General features: G+C 32.6%; 1 protein-coding gene across 5 annotated transcripts in view; it reads left to right on the forward strand.

The window, feature by feature from the left end:
* Positions 1-11,421, forward strand: part of LOC148626153 (uncharacterized) — a 40,854-nt gene extending 29,433 nt beyond the window's left edge. For 3 of the 5 annotated variants that reach the window (XM_088569887.1, XM_088569886.1, XM_088569890.1), the window contains 8 exons: positions 909-965; positions 2,476-2,610; positions 5,441-5,619; positions 6,388-6,799; positions 7,274-7,952; positions 9,045-9,393; positions 9,839-10,169; positions 10,365-11,421. In XM_088569887.1, the coding sequence (XP_088426013.1) occupies positions 909-965; positions 2,476-2,610; positions 5,441-5,619; positions 6,388-6,799; positions 7,274-7,952; positions 9,045-9,393; positions 9,839-10,169; positions 10,365-10,532 (2,310 nt within the window). In that variant the 3' untranslated portion in view covers positions 10,533-11,421. The remainder of the gene's footprint in view (positions 1-908; positions 966-2,475; positions 2,611-5,440; positions 5,620-6,387; positions 6,800-7,273; positions 7,953-9,044; positions 9,394-9,838; positions 10,170-10,364) is intronic. The other 2 variants (XM_088569889.1, XM_088569888.1) reach the window with 1 other exon arrangement.
* Positions 11,422-14,631: the final 3,210 nt, after the last annotated feature.

The raw sequence follows: 14,631 nt of genomic DNA on the forward strand, positions 1-14,631 counted from the left end.
CTCATGCTTTTGACCATTTTATATTAATCAGATTCTTTAGTATTCAGACTCTGTGTTTCAACTTATGCTTTCTGCAATAAATATATATCTTACTGATACTACAATATCACTTAAAAATCCAGCTTTCATTAACTCTATTGTGGAATAAATTATTTGAATTAAGATTCAGACTAAGCATTTATTTTATTTCTTTCCAAACAAATTATGTTAACAATAACTTTAAAATGTGCAACATAACAGCCATTTTAAGAGGTCTCCTACATGTAACATTGAATGTACATTGTGTATTTTGTTTCGCTATTTATTAAGATTTTTTGTGACCAATTCTATATTAACTGTATTTGTACATGTATGTGGTTAACAATTTTTATTTGTTTTAACAATTTCTTTGATGGCAAACTGAATGACTTTTTGATGATTGCTCCTTATATCTTTTAGTTAAAAAATCAGTATACAAAAATATTCAGATTATTTTAAAGCCATCATCCTTTTATATGAAGCTTGATTTGGATTTTTGAAACATACCAATAAATAGGCATGCAACTGCAATATTTGCAAAGAAAAGTATGTTTTTTAAGGAGGTAGATGTAGAGTAAGGTACATAACTCTTGAAATCAGTAATATGTTTGTATCATACTCAATTTCACCAAAATCTATCAAGCTTTCAATTGAAACAGAATGAAATCAGTCCATGTTACTTTGATGCTCATATGAGATTTATGTAAAATGCTGAATACAAACATTCCAATGAGTTGTAAGAGTTGTGTCCCTTGCCTTAGGTCTACCACCTTGAGTTATAGTAATACATTGTTGTGCCCTCTTCCGTCTTTTTGCAATACATTTCTTATAAGATTGTAAGTCTTTCAGTTTGCCAGATAATAATACCACATAAATTTCTGTTACCCTAGCATGCTGCACCTTTTTCACTGTTTCACAGAAGAGTTGCACCTGCACAAACTCCTGGTGTAAGTGTGTGTGTGATCCCATTGTTGAATTAGAATAAGGAACTAGTAACTTTTCACAAAACCATATATCATATGTTCTAGTTATAGCTAATTGAACACTGGCAGGTCCACAGAGGTTGTGGGGCCCCCTTTTGCTTCAAAAAACTGGAAATCACTGGAAAATGCCCCCCCCCCTTTAAGGCCCCTCCCCCACTGCTCCAGCTCAGAATTTCTGGAACTGTTGAATGACTTGTACATGTATTTATTAAAAGGTTTTTTGATATATAAGAATCCCCTGTCTGTCTGTTAACACATCTTGGAAGCACAACTACTCCTTAATTGCTCTATGAATTTTGATGAAATTTTGTAGGCAGAATATGGATGATGTGTACATGTTTGCAAAGATACCGTATTATTGTTTTTGTGATAATTTCTCGGGGAAAGTAATCCTACATAACAGTTTTGCATGTTAACATTTTACAAATGCAATTTCTTTTCAACTTCTCATGAATTTTGATGTAAGAAGGTTAGACTTCATACATAGATAAAAATAACTTGTCTGTAAGGGGAAGTAATTCAACTTGAATATTGTACCCATTCACCTTTGATAACCACAACTCTTTAACTGTTGTTGAAATTTTGTATGAAGGTTAGGCTGACATTTGTGAATGAGGATAAAAATTAATGGAAAATAATTGTTGGATCCTGGAAAGGGGGAGATAATCAAACTTAAGGGTTAACTTTATTAATGTCAAGGATGAGGTATTCTTTTTTTTTTTTTTGTGACCTTGCTCACAGGAGTTCTAGTTCATGTGACTAAAACTAAAACAAATTCAATGGCATGTACCTGACCTTACTGTTTTTGTAGTCGTGATAAAAAATGTGTATGACAAGTAGTTCGTGAAAATATTATTAGAGATAATAATACGATACTATATATTATTAAAGATGATACAATAATATTTTGATGTTATATTTTCAAGTTCCTTGATAGAAAATTTACTATAATAAGGATATTTTTTTTTATTGTACTCCCATTTATCCACATTGCAAATCACTACATCTTTCTGTCTGTGTGTCCATTACACTTTTCTGTAATAGATTTCTCAGCATTGATCAGAGAATTTGTTTGATATTTGGTTTATTGCTTTTGCATGATGAATTGACCCTTCCCAGGTTTGACACAAATGGTTGAGTAGGGGTATTCTTACCATGACGTAGCATGCAATATCTTGTTCTTTTTCTCATCAAATTTCTTGAAGATATATTATTATTCAACTCACCAAAAGTTATTCGTATTTTTAATGCTGAACACATTTTTTAAAAAGAAAAAAATGAAAAGTTCTGTATTTGACTTGTATTAGAAATTTTATTTAATATTAGTTGCATGACCATCTTGAATTAACGATGCATTGGGAATATGTGAACTTTTCAGTATTTCTAGAATTCACACTCAAAATATAACATGGACCTCTGTTTTATTATCAAGTATGATTTAGTATCATTAATATCCTTTCCATTATGTTTGCAGAATAATCAGAGTTATGAAGAAGGGGAGTTAATCCAGCCTCCACCTCGTCCAAAGAGTGCTGTACCTTTCGACCAATCAGGGAGGGCTTATAATGAATTCTCTAAATATGGAAATAAAAACCAGCAATCATATGTTGTAAGTATAAGTCCATGCATTAATTACAAATACTTCAATTTGATAATGAAAGGGTCATTTTATTATCTTGTATTTTTTTGTCCCAATTTATGAAGATTGAGTTGATGATTTTTATGGAATCATCTGTTTTAATAACTTTTCCTCATAAAAAAGTAATACAATGAAAAATTGCAAATTTTAAACTATTGAATTATATTTTCTTAAAACCATTTGAATTATATGCCTTTTGTTTATTGATTATATAAGGCCAAAAAAATATATGTCTGTCTCCTGCTACCCTACCTACCCTAGTTTTTGTGCCTACCCTAAACATTTTATGGCCATTTTGGCTCAAAGTCTAGATTGTTTCCCCATTAACTCAATATAAAATGTTATTTAAAAAGTAAAATACCTACCTTCCCTATCTTTTTCAAGCTGGTACATGTAGCAGGAAACAACACTATTATTTTTTTTGGCCTAAAGTATCTCTAGTTTATTACAGTGAAACCTGTCTGAAACCAATCCCAAATAAACCAAAAACCTGTCAAATCCAGATATCATTTGAATCCCTTTGTGTCAGTTCAAATGTATTTTGAACCTATATAAACAACATACTTGTCTTAAACAAACTACAGTCCTAATGTGGTTTGGTTTAGACAGGTCTCACTGTATTATAAAAGCCGTATGATTGTGCATTTGTTGCATTTCACCATATCTATTCCTTTCCCTATTATTGACAACCCAATAAAAAACTTCTTTACATTCATATTTTAGGATAAGGTACAAAAGGTTTGATAATAGTACTATACACAGGTAGAAAAGGGTTGTGTAGATGTGGGTATGGGTTTAACATTGTTTTAGTTACAATATACAATGCTATTTATTCAATCATTTCATGTATTTATTGGTGGTGTTAAGCACTTAGCGTTTTTTATAGACCAGTGGCTCTTCTAAGGGGTTTCACGATGTTTGTCCCTCCTCCCCTTTTTGTTGGAAAATTTGGTTAATTTTGAGCAAAATTTTGGCAAAAATTCTGAAATAATAGCTTAGAACCCTTTTTTTTCTTGACCCCCTTTCAAAAACTGGAATTGCCCCAGTGGATTTTAACTTTTTATTACTCAAAGCTGTAGCATAGAGTTGGTTGATAAGTCGATAGATACTGTTGAAATACATGTATTTTTTTTATTGGCAACTCCATTGTTTTACTAATGATATTACTGCCTACCATTTTCTATCTCTGGGTACTGCCATACTACTAAAAAATAATGGCAATTTTCATGATAATATAACATCAAGTCAACTGTCAGGTCACCAATTAACAGAATAACAACAGTATTGAATGTCTTGACAGAACATCACATCTGACCTATTGGGATCGCTGTGATATTTTCTTGTCTCAACTTCAAAACTCTCTTTTTTTATCTATTTGACAACAGTATAGCCATTAATAGTTGACCAATTCAGATTCATTTGATGTTATAAAGTACAATGGTGGATCCAAGGGAAGGGTGCATGGGGTTGGCACCCCCCCCCCCTTTTTATTGGAAAATTTGTCATTTTCATGTGTAAAATTGACAAAAAAATGGCAAATAATGTCCTAGTAACCCCTTTTTCTGAAGAACCTTGGCTGGTACCCCTCCTTTTCAAAGTGCCTGGATCCACCCCTGAAGTAACACGACTTTTTCATAAAAAGGCCATTAGATGAACACTCTAGCTATTAGGTTAATGTATATACATAATAATAGACTTATAGATGGAATGGAATAGTTTTTCAGTCTCTGTAATTTTGACTCTACTCAAGGTCAACTGTAACTCATATAAGCAATTGAACTAATGGGCTTTGACAAAATATCCAAGTATGCTTTTGTACCCCCAAAAAATAATACCAACGATTCCTCTCCTGAAATAAATTTGAAAAACAGGTTTATTAAATTTAACCAAATATTTACATTGAGAACAATTTACAAAACCAATCTATTAAGTGGATCTATTGATTAAAAATTAAAACCCCTTAACTAGATTAAATACCGATACATTCTTTAGACGATGATATCATTTTGGGTAAACAATATGGCTTGTAAACAATGTATGACTGGACATGATTAATAACATGGATTAATGAATTTTGGACAATTTAGCATGACAAACTGGAAGAAACATTTATGATAAGGTGTATTGAACAAAATGGTTTATTAGGTAAGCCGTGTGATAAGGCCTAAAATTATAATATTTATTAGGTAAGCAATTTTATTGGTATGTGTTCAGTTGAAACATATTAAACTAGATATATTCCTAAATGAGTGCTTCATAGTGTTAATATTATATCAGTTCATGGCATGTTTAGAAAATTTTATTACCTGGATGCCAAAAAAAGTTTCTTTTGAATACTTTGTGTTGCTCATTTTGTGCAATAGGGCATGCCAATTGCTGTAAAAATATACAATAACAATATACAATGTTAATTACACATATACTATAGAATCTTTTACTTCTCATCTAAAATGGGTTGATTTTATTAATGGACCAAGTTTGAAGTTCTCAATGTTGATTGTACTAAATGAAGCCATAAATGAGCTTTGGCATAAAGAAAAGCATATGAAATGAAAGTTGATTTGGTATATTTCAATTAGGCGTCCAATTAGAACAAAAAAACATTTGCAAATGTGAACGATATCTTACTTGTGAAGGGCATTTATCCTTTGGTACCTAAAAATGTTTCCTTGAAAATATCTTGCTTCATGGAATTTTGAGTTTAATTTTTTCATGTGATAGTGATGACTAAAAGGAATACAAAATCTTTTTAAATGCCATAAGTTTGAAAATGAAACTTAATTTCATGTCTAATTGATAGCCGTCCAGACCAAATGAGAGATGGCAGGGGTCCAGAGCTGATGCCCTTATTGACAGGGTACCAGAAAGATCATCACTGCGACCTAGTGAAAGGTCACCAGGCAGAGGACTAGATAACCCAGGATTTGTTCCAGAGATGCAGCTCAGTAGGAGTAGGGAGAATCTAGGACCATCAAATAGGTTTGTCTTTTTGGAATCTACTACAATATATTGAACATTTGGCCAACATTTTCAGCATTATTACAGTGAAATCTGTCGAAAATTAATCTAATTAAAATTAGACCTATCAATTGTTCCATTCAGTCACTGCATGTAGGATCTAACAACCTTCCATTCAAGTTTCTGTTCTGATGACCTTTCTGATTTCATCTTTCATGATTTTGAAAGCAGTATTCAAAGGGAAAAACCTGAGGATTCTTCAAAGGTCATCTGAACAGAAAGTAGATTGGAGTGTTGCAGTGACAGAATGGAACAATTGATAGGTCTTATCTTAATTAGACTGGTCTAAACTGCACCTCTTTTGGAATTTATAATTGGTTTACCAAGACTCGAATTACATTTGTTTAAATTGATATACTGGAACTCTAAGAAGTGTCTGGTTTAGACAGGTTTTCAGATTTTTTCAGGGTTTGGTTTAGCCAGGCTTCACTGTTCTATGGAGACAGTATGTTTTTTATCATCTATATAAGTTTAAATATTTATAACCAGTAATTTGAAATGTATCCTCTTGTCATTAGATGTAATATGACTTCTGTGAAAAGAAAAACATTTTTTATATTCATTTGATCAAAAGTAAACTTGAATGCCTATAGAACATTGAATGAGCAGGTCTTTATGTTAACGAAATTTCATAATTTTGGTTGTTTTCATATCATTCCACTAGTATTTAAAAATTGACACTTTTATATTTTTTTATTTCATTTGCATAAATTTCTTAATTTGTTTCAGTGGTCAAAAGACAGGATCAGAGTTAAGAGATGCATGGAACAAGTTATATGGTGGTCATGTACGTCCAGATTCCAGAGGTCCAACTTCATATCCAGCGGAATCTCCACTCCATAATCGTCCAGAGTCTAGGGGTCCAAATTCATATCCCTCAGAGACTTCTCTTAATAACCGTCCAGATTCTCTCAGTGTTCAGAAAACTTATCCTGATCATAGAGGAATCCTTCATAACCGTCCAGACCCTCATGGAATGCAGAATGTCCGTCCAGACCCCTACAATTACCCTCATGACCCTTCACCTCATTTACCTCAGAACCGATTGGATGAGAATGTTCCTCATGCTATACCTCATAATAGAGAAAATCCAATGAACAACCATCATACAAGGCCTCCTCCTCATCCTGGTAACTTTCATGTAAGTATCTATAGTGTTGGAAACCAAGTGAATGGAAAATATTGTTTTAAATTGATCTTAAGGGGTGTCAGGTACATCTAGTGTTAACTTGATACTATTTTAAATACAGTGTCGTATGATGTTTTGACATTCACAAAATATTGACCCTTGGATTAAAATACCACAGCAAAATTTTGATCCCCCCTTTAATTTATCATAAAGGGGATGTTGAAATATTGCTGTGGGGGGTTAACAAACCATAAGGGGGTTGTGTTAGAATAACCCTGGGGGTAAATATTTTGCAGTGGTCAAAATATAATGTGACACTTGTACTGCTGAAATACAGAAATGATAGGCAAATATTGTTTTAATTGTATAGATGACAATTCTTATTAAAGGTAGAAGTTTGTCTACATACAAGAGCATTTCTTAAGTAGTAGGTATTTTTTTCATTTTGTTGTTTACTATAATAATGTTATTTTTTCATATTTTCAGGTTAAGTTTCCATCAAACCCAGTGTATAGTGACATGATGAATAAGCCTGGCGCTAACCAGGAGGGTAGACAAAGCCCAATGGGTCAAAGTTCAAGCACTGGGACACAGGGTCAAGGTTCAAACTCTTCAATCCAACAAAATGGAAAACCAAATCATGTGTCATTTCAAACATTTGGAAAACCATCATCAAATCAAAAACTGTCTGTTTCATCATCACCATCATCACCAGCATCTCCACCTGGTGTAGCCTTAGGACCCTCGTCCAAATATCCAGATTACAATGACAAGACATCAAAAGGACAGCTTAATACTAATGTTATTTTTCATCGAGACAAGGATGATGATAACGAGTTATTAGATATGAAAGCTAGTATATTTGACTATCACTCTGAACCTTCATCAAGGTCGATGACTCCACCTCTACCTCCTCTGTCTGCCTCTAATTCTGATTACTCTTCAGACAACTCTAGTCCAAAAATGTCTCCAAAGTTGCCACGATCTAATAGTGCTACTCATTTGTCTTCAACAAAAACACCAGATTTAGTGACTTCAACAAAATCAAATGGTGGTGATACTGGTAAACGGATTAGACGAGCATCAGGATCACAATTTACATATAGGGCAGATAAAAAATCAAAACAGAAACAGGCAGCTAAACATCTATCTTCTGGTGTCAAAGGTCAGTACACTATCTGCAAGTCCTCTACCATAATTTAGAATATTTTGGGCATCAGGTTTTTCTGGCAGTTTTCTGTCAAAATGTGCATGTTTGATTTTAGTATGCTTAATTTTGGTGCTTTCAGAATTATAAGTGTTTTCATTTTTGCATCATCTTCACGGTGGAATCACGCTATCATTTATAATCCTTAAAAGAATCTACAACTACCAGTGTCTTATTCATTACTACTCGGTTAAATGAAGGGTCAATTTAATTGCTGTGCACACATATATTACAATATTTATCTTGTTTTCTTCCGAACCTTCCAATACACTGATATGTATTAGATGCCTAACATTTCAAAAACATTATATTTTGGTTTGTTTAATTTTGGCACTTTGAAGAGAGAGGCCAAATAAACCTAAATAAAACTAAGGCTAAAATATTCCAATTTTATGGTGTTAGTTAGTCGACTGCAAATATTTGCACACATAAGAATCATATTTAGTGCAATATATGATTAACATATGAATCAAGAGTGATTTGATTAGCATATGTATAAGCTTGCATATAATAATCATATGATTATCATATGTTTTTTTGCAAATACATGTTCATTATATGTTAGCAAGGAAATCCTTACATATGAGAATCATATGAAACTATCAGTGTTAATTATCATATGAATCAAGTAACATATGATTATCATATGTGGCATTTTAGGCTGTGTAGGTTTAATATTTTTTGGTAAATCTTTTACTGGGAAGTTTTATTGAGTTTTGTTGAATAAGAGTTTTCAATACATGTAATAAAAATGTACAGGTGAAATATTTTTTTAATCTACACATATACAGAAAAGCGATGGGAATGTCAGGAATTAGAGAATTGAACTCAAAATTATGAGATAGACATAAAATTTTGAACAAAGGGATTTGGCTCTTACATACAGTGAAACCTGTCTAACTGAACCCTGAATTAACTGAAAACCTTTCTAAACCAGATGCAGTTCATGGAAGACCCTTTATATTAAATGTATTTTGAACTTTGTAAACCAAACACATGTCCAAAAGGAATTGATCAACTTGTAAACCCTGTATTTTTTGTAAATTCCAGCTGGCATGCTGAGTGATGTAAGAGAATCGGGAAATGAGAGTGATCTCCCCTTTGACATAGAAGACACAATTTTAACAATTGACTCGTATGATATGGAACCTCAACATATGCATGATAACCTTGCCTCTAATGACCTCAATAAAATGAGGGATCAGTTAAACAACTTAGAGGAAATGTATAATGATATGATTAAACAGATGGGTTCAGAAAGAGACATTGGGACAGTCAAGTCTCGGAGACGATGGAGTCTTGGTAGTTCCGATACTAGTTCATTACAAAGGCCAATATCAAGGAAGTTCAAATCTGGTGCTGGTAGTCAGAGACAACATCATCATCACAGAGATATAAAGTAAGTAATTTATATTTTTGTGGACTTAATCATTTGCTTTTTGCCTGTTTTGATTGTTAATTTAAATATTTTGTGTCTTCTTTAAATCTTTCATCAACATTGTCTTTAAATAACCAAGCATTACATATCAAATAAAGTAATCACCTTTTTATCTATATATTCTCACTGTAGTGTTGTTAACTATGTATCTTGCTATAGTGGTGATAACTATGTATTGCAAGTGGTGATAACTATGTATTGCAAGTGGTGATAACTAACTATGCATCTTCCTATAGTGGTGTTATCTATTTATCTTGCTATAATGATGATAACTAACTATGTATCTTGCTATAGGGATGATAACTAACTAAGTATATCGCTATAGTGGTGGTAACTGACTATGTATCTTGCTATAGTAGTGATAACTATGTATCTCACTGTAATTATGTTACTTTTATATTCTTAGAGCAATAAACAGAAGATTTCAGAGACTAGAATCTCATGTTGTAACATTAGCCAGAAGTGTAGCACATCTGTCTTCCGAATTACGATCCCACAGCTCACTCACTCATGAACTGGACTTGATACGGAAAGAGTTGCAGGAAGTGAAAGAGGAACAATTTATTGCCAGTCAGAAAGGTGGCACTTCAGGAGGTGGTTTCTATGGCAATGATTTTGAACGATTTAGAGGCTGGGTTCCATCTTTAACTAATCCAAGAAGAGTGAACAAATTGACTCAGTTCTTTGGCCAAGAGCCTCCATTGCTGAATATATTCTTGAAGAAACTAGGATACGAGGTGAATTTTTGGTTTTGTATAGAAAAAGCTGAGAAGTATGGATAATTAAATTATTATTTTATACAAATGTCTTTGTATGTTTTAAATGGAAAACTTAAATAATCATATTTTTTTAATGTTAAAATTTGCATATTAACTTATACATGCATATCTTCATTTTCCCTGTATTAATTAATCATTGTTTCTGCTTTACAGAAATATTCTATTAATTTTGAGAAGGAACATATTGGTATGATAGAGCTGCCATATATGACAGAGGAGAGGTTAGAGAAAATTGGCATACCAATGGGACCAAGACTCAGGATACTTCAAGAGGCACAACTCTGTTTTAGACAAGAAAATTTCAACATCTATATTGTGTAGCCACTGAGTAGTCTGTAGTGTTATTATTTAGATTTGAATATTAAAGACTGATGATTTAACTATTGGCAGATCCTGGGATTGAGGGGGCCTTCCCCACTCATAGGCTAGTCTGCCTCCCCTTTTCGAAATTTCTGGATCTGCCACTGTCAATTTTTTTTAAGTAACTACTGTACTTAAAATTCACAGATAGCAAAACTTAAACATTACCTGTTTAATCTATGTCATAAATACATGTACTTGCAACTACCTTAAAAAAGGCAGATTATTTTATTATTGGTTGTGTCAACAATCTTACCTACATGGCTGACTAATGGTTTGATATTTAATTTAAACATGTATTGTGATGTCTACATGTAATTAATATTGGAGGATTTTGCCAACTTTAAAAAGTTTGGTTACTCTGTTTGATAACAAAACTGTTTGTATAATTTGAGAAATATTTATTCATAAAATAACAAGCCAGGCACGGATCCAAGGAAAGGCATGTTTGGCATACTCCCCTAAAATTGGAAAATAGTAACTCCTTTGCATGAAATCTAGATTTTTCACACATTGTACCCCTAAAAATTATCTTACATCCCTCCCCTTGGCCTTATATTCTATTTATGCCAACACACACATGAAATCCTGGATCCGCCCCTACAACTTATTTATTTTTATAGGTATTTATTTTAATTTTCGGTTGTGCTTTGAATTATTATTGATATACAAACTACCTTAAAGTATTTATTTGTGTTCAGTACTAATTTATTGTATCAATATGAAGAACTACTACCAGTGTGCATATGCAATAGATATTTTCATGTATTATTGGTATATACATTTGTATTGAGAACTGTGTGATAATTTTTCACATGAAATTGAGAAATAAATTATTTTGTACTTCTTATCGATAGTTATATTATTCCGTATACAAGAAGAATTAGTTTTTCTGATTGATTAAATCGTGGTCATATGGTATTTATTAATGTGTGATAAAATGTCAAGAGGACATTACCACAAGATTATGCCCGGGGTATTACCACACAGTAATGCCCCCTTCAGATTTTTCAGTGGAATAAATACAATTGTTGCTCATGTAGAGGGCATTATCAATAAATTGCCTGATATTGCCTTCAACATTGTTAATACCCTTGCCTAAATGTTGAGGTATTATCAAAATTTCATATAGTGTACTATGAGGGTTAAAGTACTTTGTATTTGCATTTGAAAATTGTAACATATGCTACAAAAAAAAATGTAGCATATGCTATATTGTGTAGCATATGCAATGTATTCTAACAGCTTTATCCCAGTTTTGTTGCATTTACGTGCCTAGAGGTTCATTAAAAAAGTGGCATATGCTGTATTAAATATGCAATATGCTGTATTTTATCTGTATGTATCTTATGCATCTAGTTTTATCAGTACCATAAGTATCAAATATTATTTTATTACATATGCTGCAAAAACAATATGTGTTATGAATAGTCACTAAATAGGTCTGCTTATTACAGTAACCTTGCTGAAAGGTTTTTAATTTCTGTTAGGAGAAACAAAGTATAATACACATAACTTATTCAAATCATATAGGAATTGACATGAGAATAAACTGAAAAGTGTATATGCTTTAAAAATATATTTGTATCCTTCAGTAAGCAGGAAAATAATATATGACCTTATTGAAATATACAGTGTATACTTAAACTGTAGCATAGGCTTTACAATCATTTTTTAACCTAACAGCTACATTATTTTCAGCATGTGCTACATTTTTTTTATAGTATATGCAAATAGAATTTTTTTTTAACCTCTTGGCGCACCATAGTTTTGGTACCAGTATCGCATTGCATATCCCTGAGCGGGTGTACTCAAAACATGGATGCTATAAAAATATAGTGCATTCTCTTTTTGCCTTTCTATAAACTAATGTTTTGTCAAAAGATATGAACAGTGACTTATAAAATAGAGCAAATATCACACTGTAAGATGAAAAAAAAAAAAAGAAAATCTAACATAATAACATAAAAATGTTCCACTGAAAAGGTTGGTTTGATGAGTGTAAAACGAAAGTGAAAGTAGAGAAAATGGCTATTTATAGTTCAAGACTACTTTTCTGTCCGATCTTTGTGCACTCACCCTATTTTCTTTGCGGAAAATTATTTTTTCACATGTCCTTGGAAATGCTACATAAGTTTAAGTTTTATTGAATCAATTTACATAGTTTTTTTAATCCTAAAAATATGCACTTCACTATAGAAGTCTATGGGAAAATTAATACGATACTGAGACCTAGTAATTTCAGGCAATGTTACTTTCACTTCGGCAGTCAATTTATCCTGATAATGCCCTCTATATAGGCAACTGTTGTATACGAATAATCAAGCGAACCAAGATTCTAGCAGAAATCAAAATAATACAATTGAGGGGTAAAGACTAGACAGGGGAAATAGACACACACAACAAGGAACATGAAATAACCAAAATAACACGTGCAAAGAAACAAAAGTAAACGAGCATCCCGGACTATACTAAAAACTTGGAATTATAACATGGAACATTGAAAGTGGAAGTTTGATGTTTGATCTCAAATATTTTTTGCCGTTGTCACAGCTATTAATGACCCCTAAATTTTTTACTTCATAACAAAGGAAATGTATTAATTTCTTAGATGATATATGCTTGTAGGAGGGAGACTTGGTGTTTCGTTTTGTTTGTTTGTTTGTTTGGTTTTTTTTTTATTTTATTACAATGTATAACACTTAGGGCAAAGTTCGTCTCACTAATCTGTCTTAATTAATATTAGGTACGGAATTAGTCAAAGTTATTATTATTTTAAGAGTTTCTGGAATATTTATGGAGGTCCTCATTTATTTCATGTCCATTATTCGATTTCATGAGTATCTCAATATTTCTGGACCTCCACAATTTGATTTCATGAGCTCTTCGTGCATGTCTAGACATGCACAATTAGAATTAAGGATCTCCATGAATAACTGAAACAATTATCCTGAAATAATTCAAGAGGTCTTAAAATGGAATTGTGGAGGTTCTGAAATATTTGAGCCTCGATAAATATTTCAGGACCTTAAATGTTCCAGTCATTGGAAGTAAGTGCAACAAAAGTTGATTTTTTTTAACAATTGCGCAAATGCATCAATTAGAATGAGTGTGAAAGTTTTGGAATGTCACTTCCCAAGGGAAGGGTGATTTCGTTACATATAATGCACCCATTCTGTCGTGTCCTATGAAATCAAGACAAGCATGGTGAAACCAGTAATCCTAGAGGTTGTCTAACAAGCTATGGAGGAACTGAATTCCAACATATTACATATACGTTGTAGGAGCAATTTGTAAGGTATTTTAAGATTCGATGCCGTCCTAACACGGATGCTCTTAATGTTTGTTTCATGGAGGAAAACGCAATTTCCGCTTTAATTCTTATCAACTTATATCAGTATTTCAAAGACCATTAAAAGATGGTGTCCGCCTACTCAGCAATTAATGTTGAGGTATAAACAGGTTGCCTATCAGCGTTGCAGTTAATTATACATTGCTTACTCCATAATTAAAATACTAACATTATTTCGCCTTTAGAAAAATGGAACTGCATAGTATGAATCCAACTGGGAAATCAAGCGATATGTTCTGTAATGTTCCTTTATAGACACGTAGTAAAACATCCAGGCCGGTAAATGAAACTTCTAAACGGTTCGAAAACGTAGTCAGAATTGATTGTCTATATGAAGAAGTCAACTAATCTCGAGTATAAATAGTCTAGAAAGGTCATTTGCTGACTGAAAATTTTGCTCATTGTACATTTTATTATAGTGTATAGGCTAGAAACCACTAATTCCACTTCCCATAGGCTTCTATGCTAATTTCACAATATCCAATGGCTTCTCTGGACTTTACCTTAACTTTAACCTGCAGAGGACTATATATCAGCGTGATTCTACATATGTCAGCTCACAATCCTCAGAATGGCATGTGGGGTTAGCAGACTTGCAGTGCAGTACTGGTCACCGGAAGTGAAGTGTCTATAAATAGCATGGGAAATCCCAGTGCTTTCACAAGCTAGGGGTATATTTAGAAATCATTTCGGAGATTTTGCTTCACA

Source organism: Perna viridis, chromosome 2 (assembly GCF_037379345.1).
Source record: "Perna viridis isolate PV_CMFRI_1.1 ecotype Kerala chromosome 2, ASM3737934v1, whole genome shotgun sequence".
Lineage (NCBI taxonomy): Eukaryota > Metazoa > Mollusca > Bivalvia > Mytilida > Mytilidae > Perna > Perna viridis.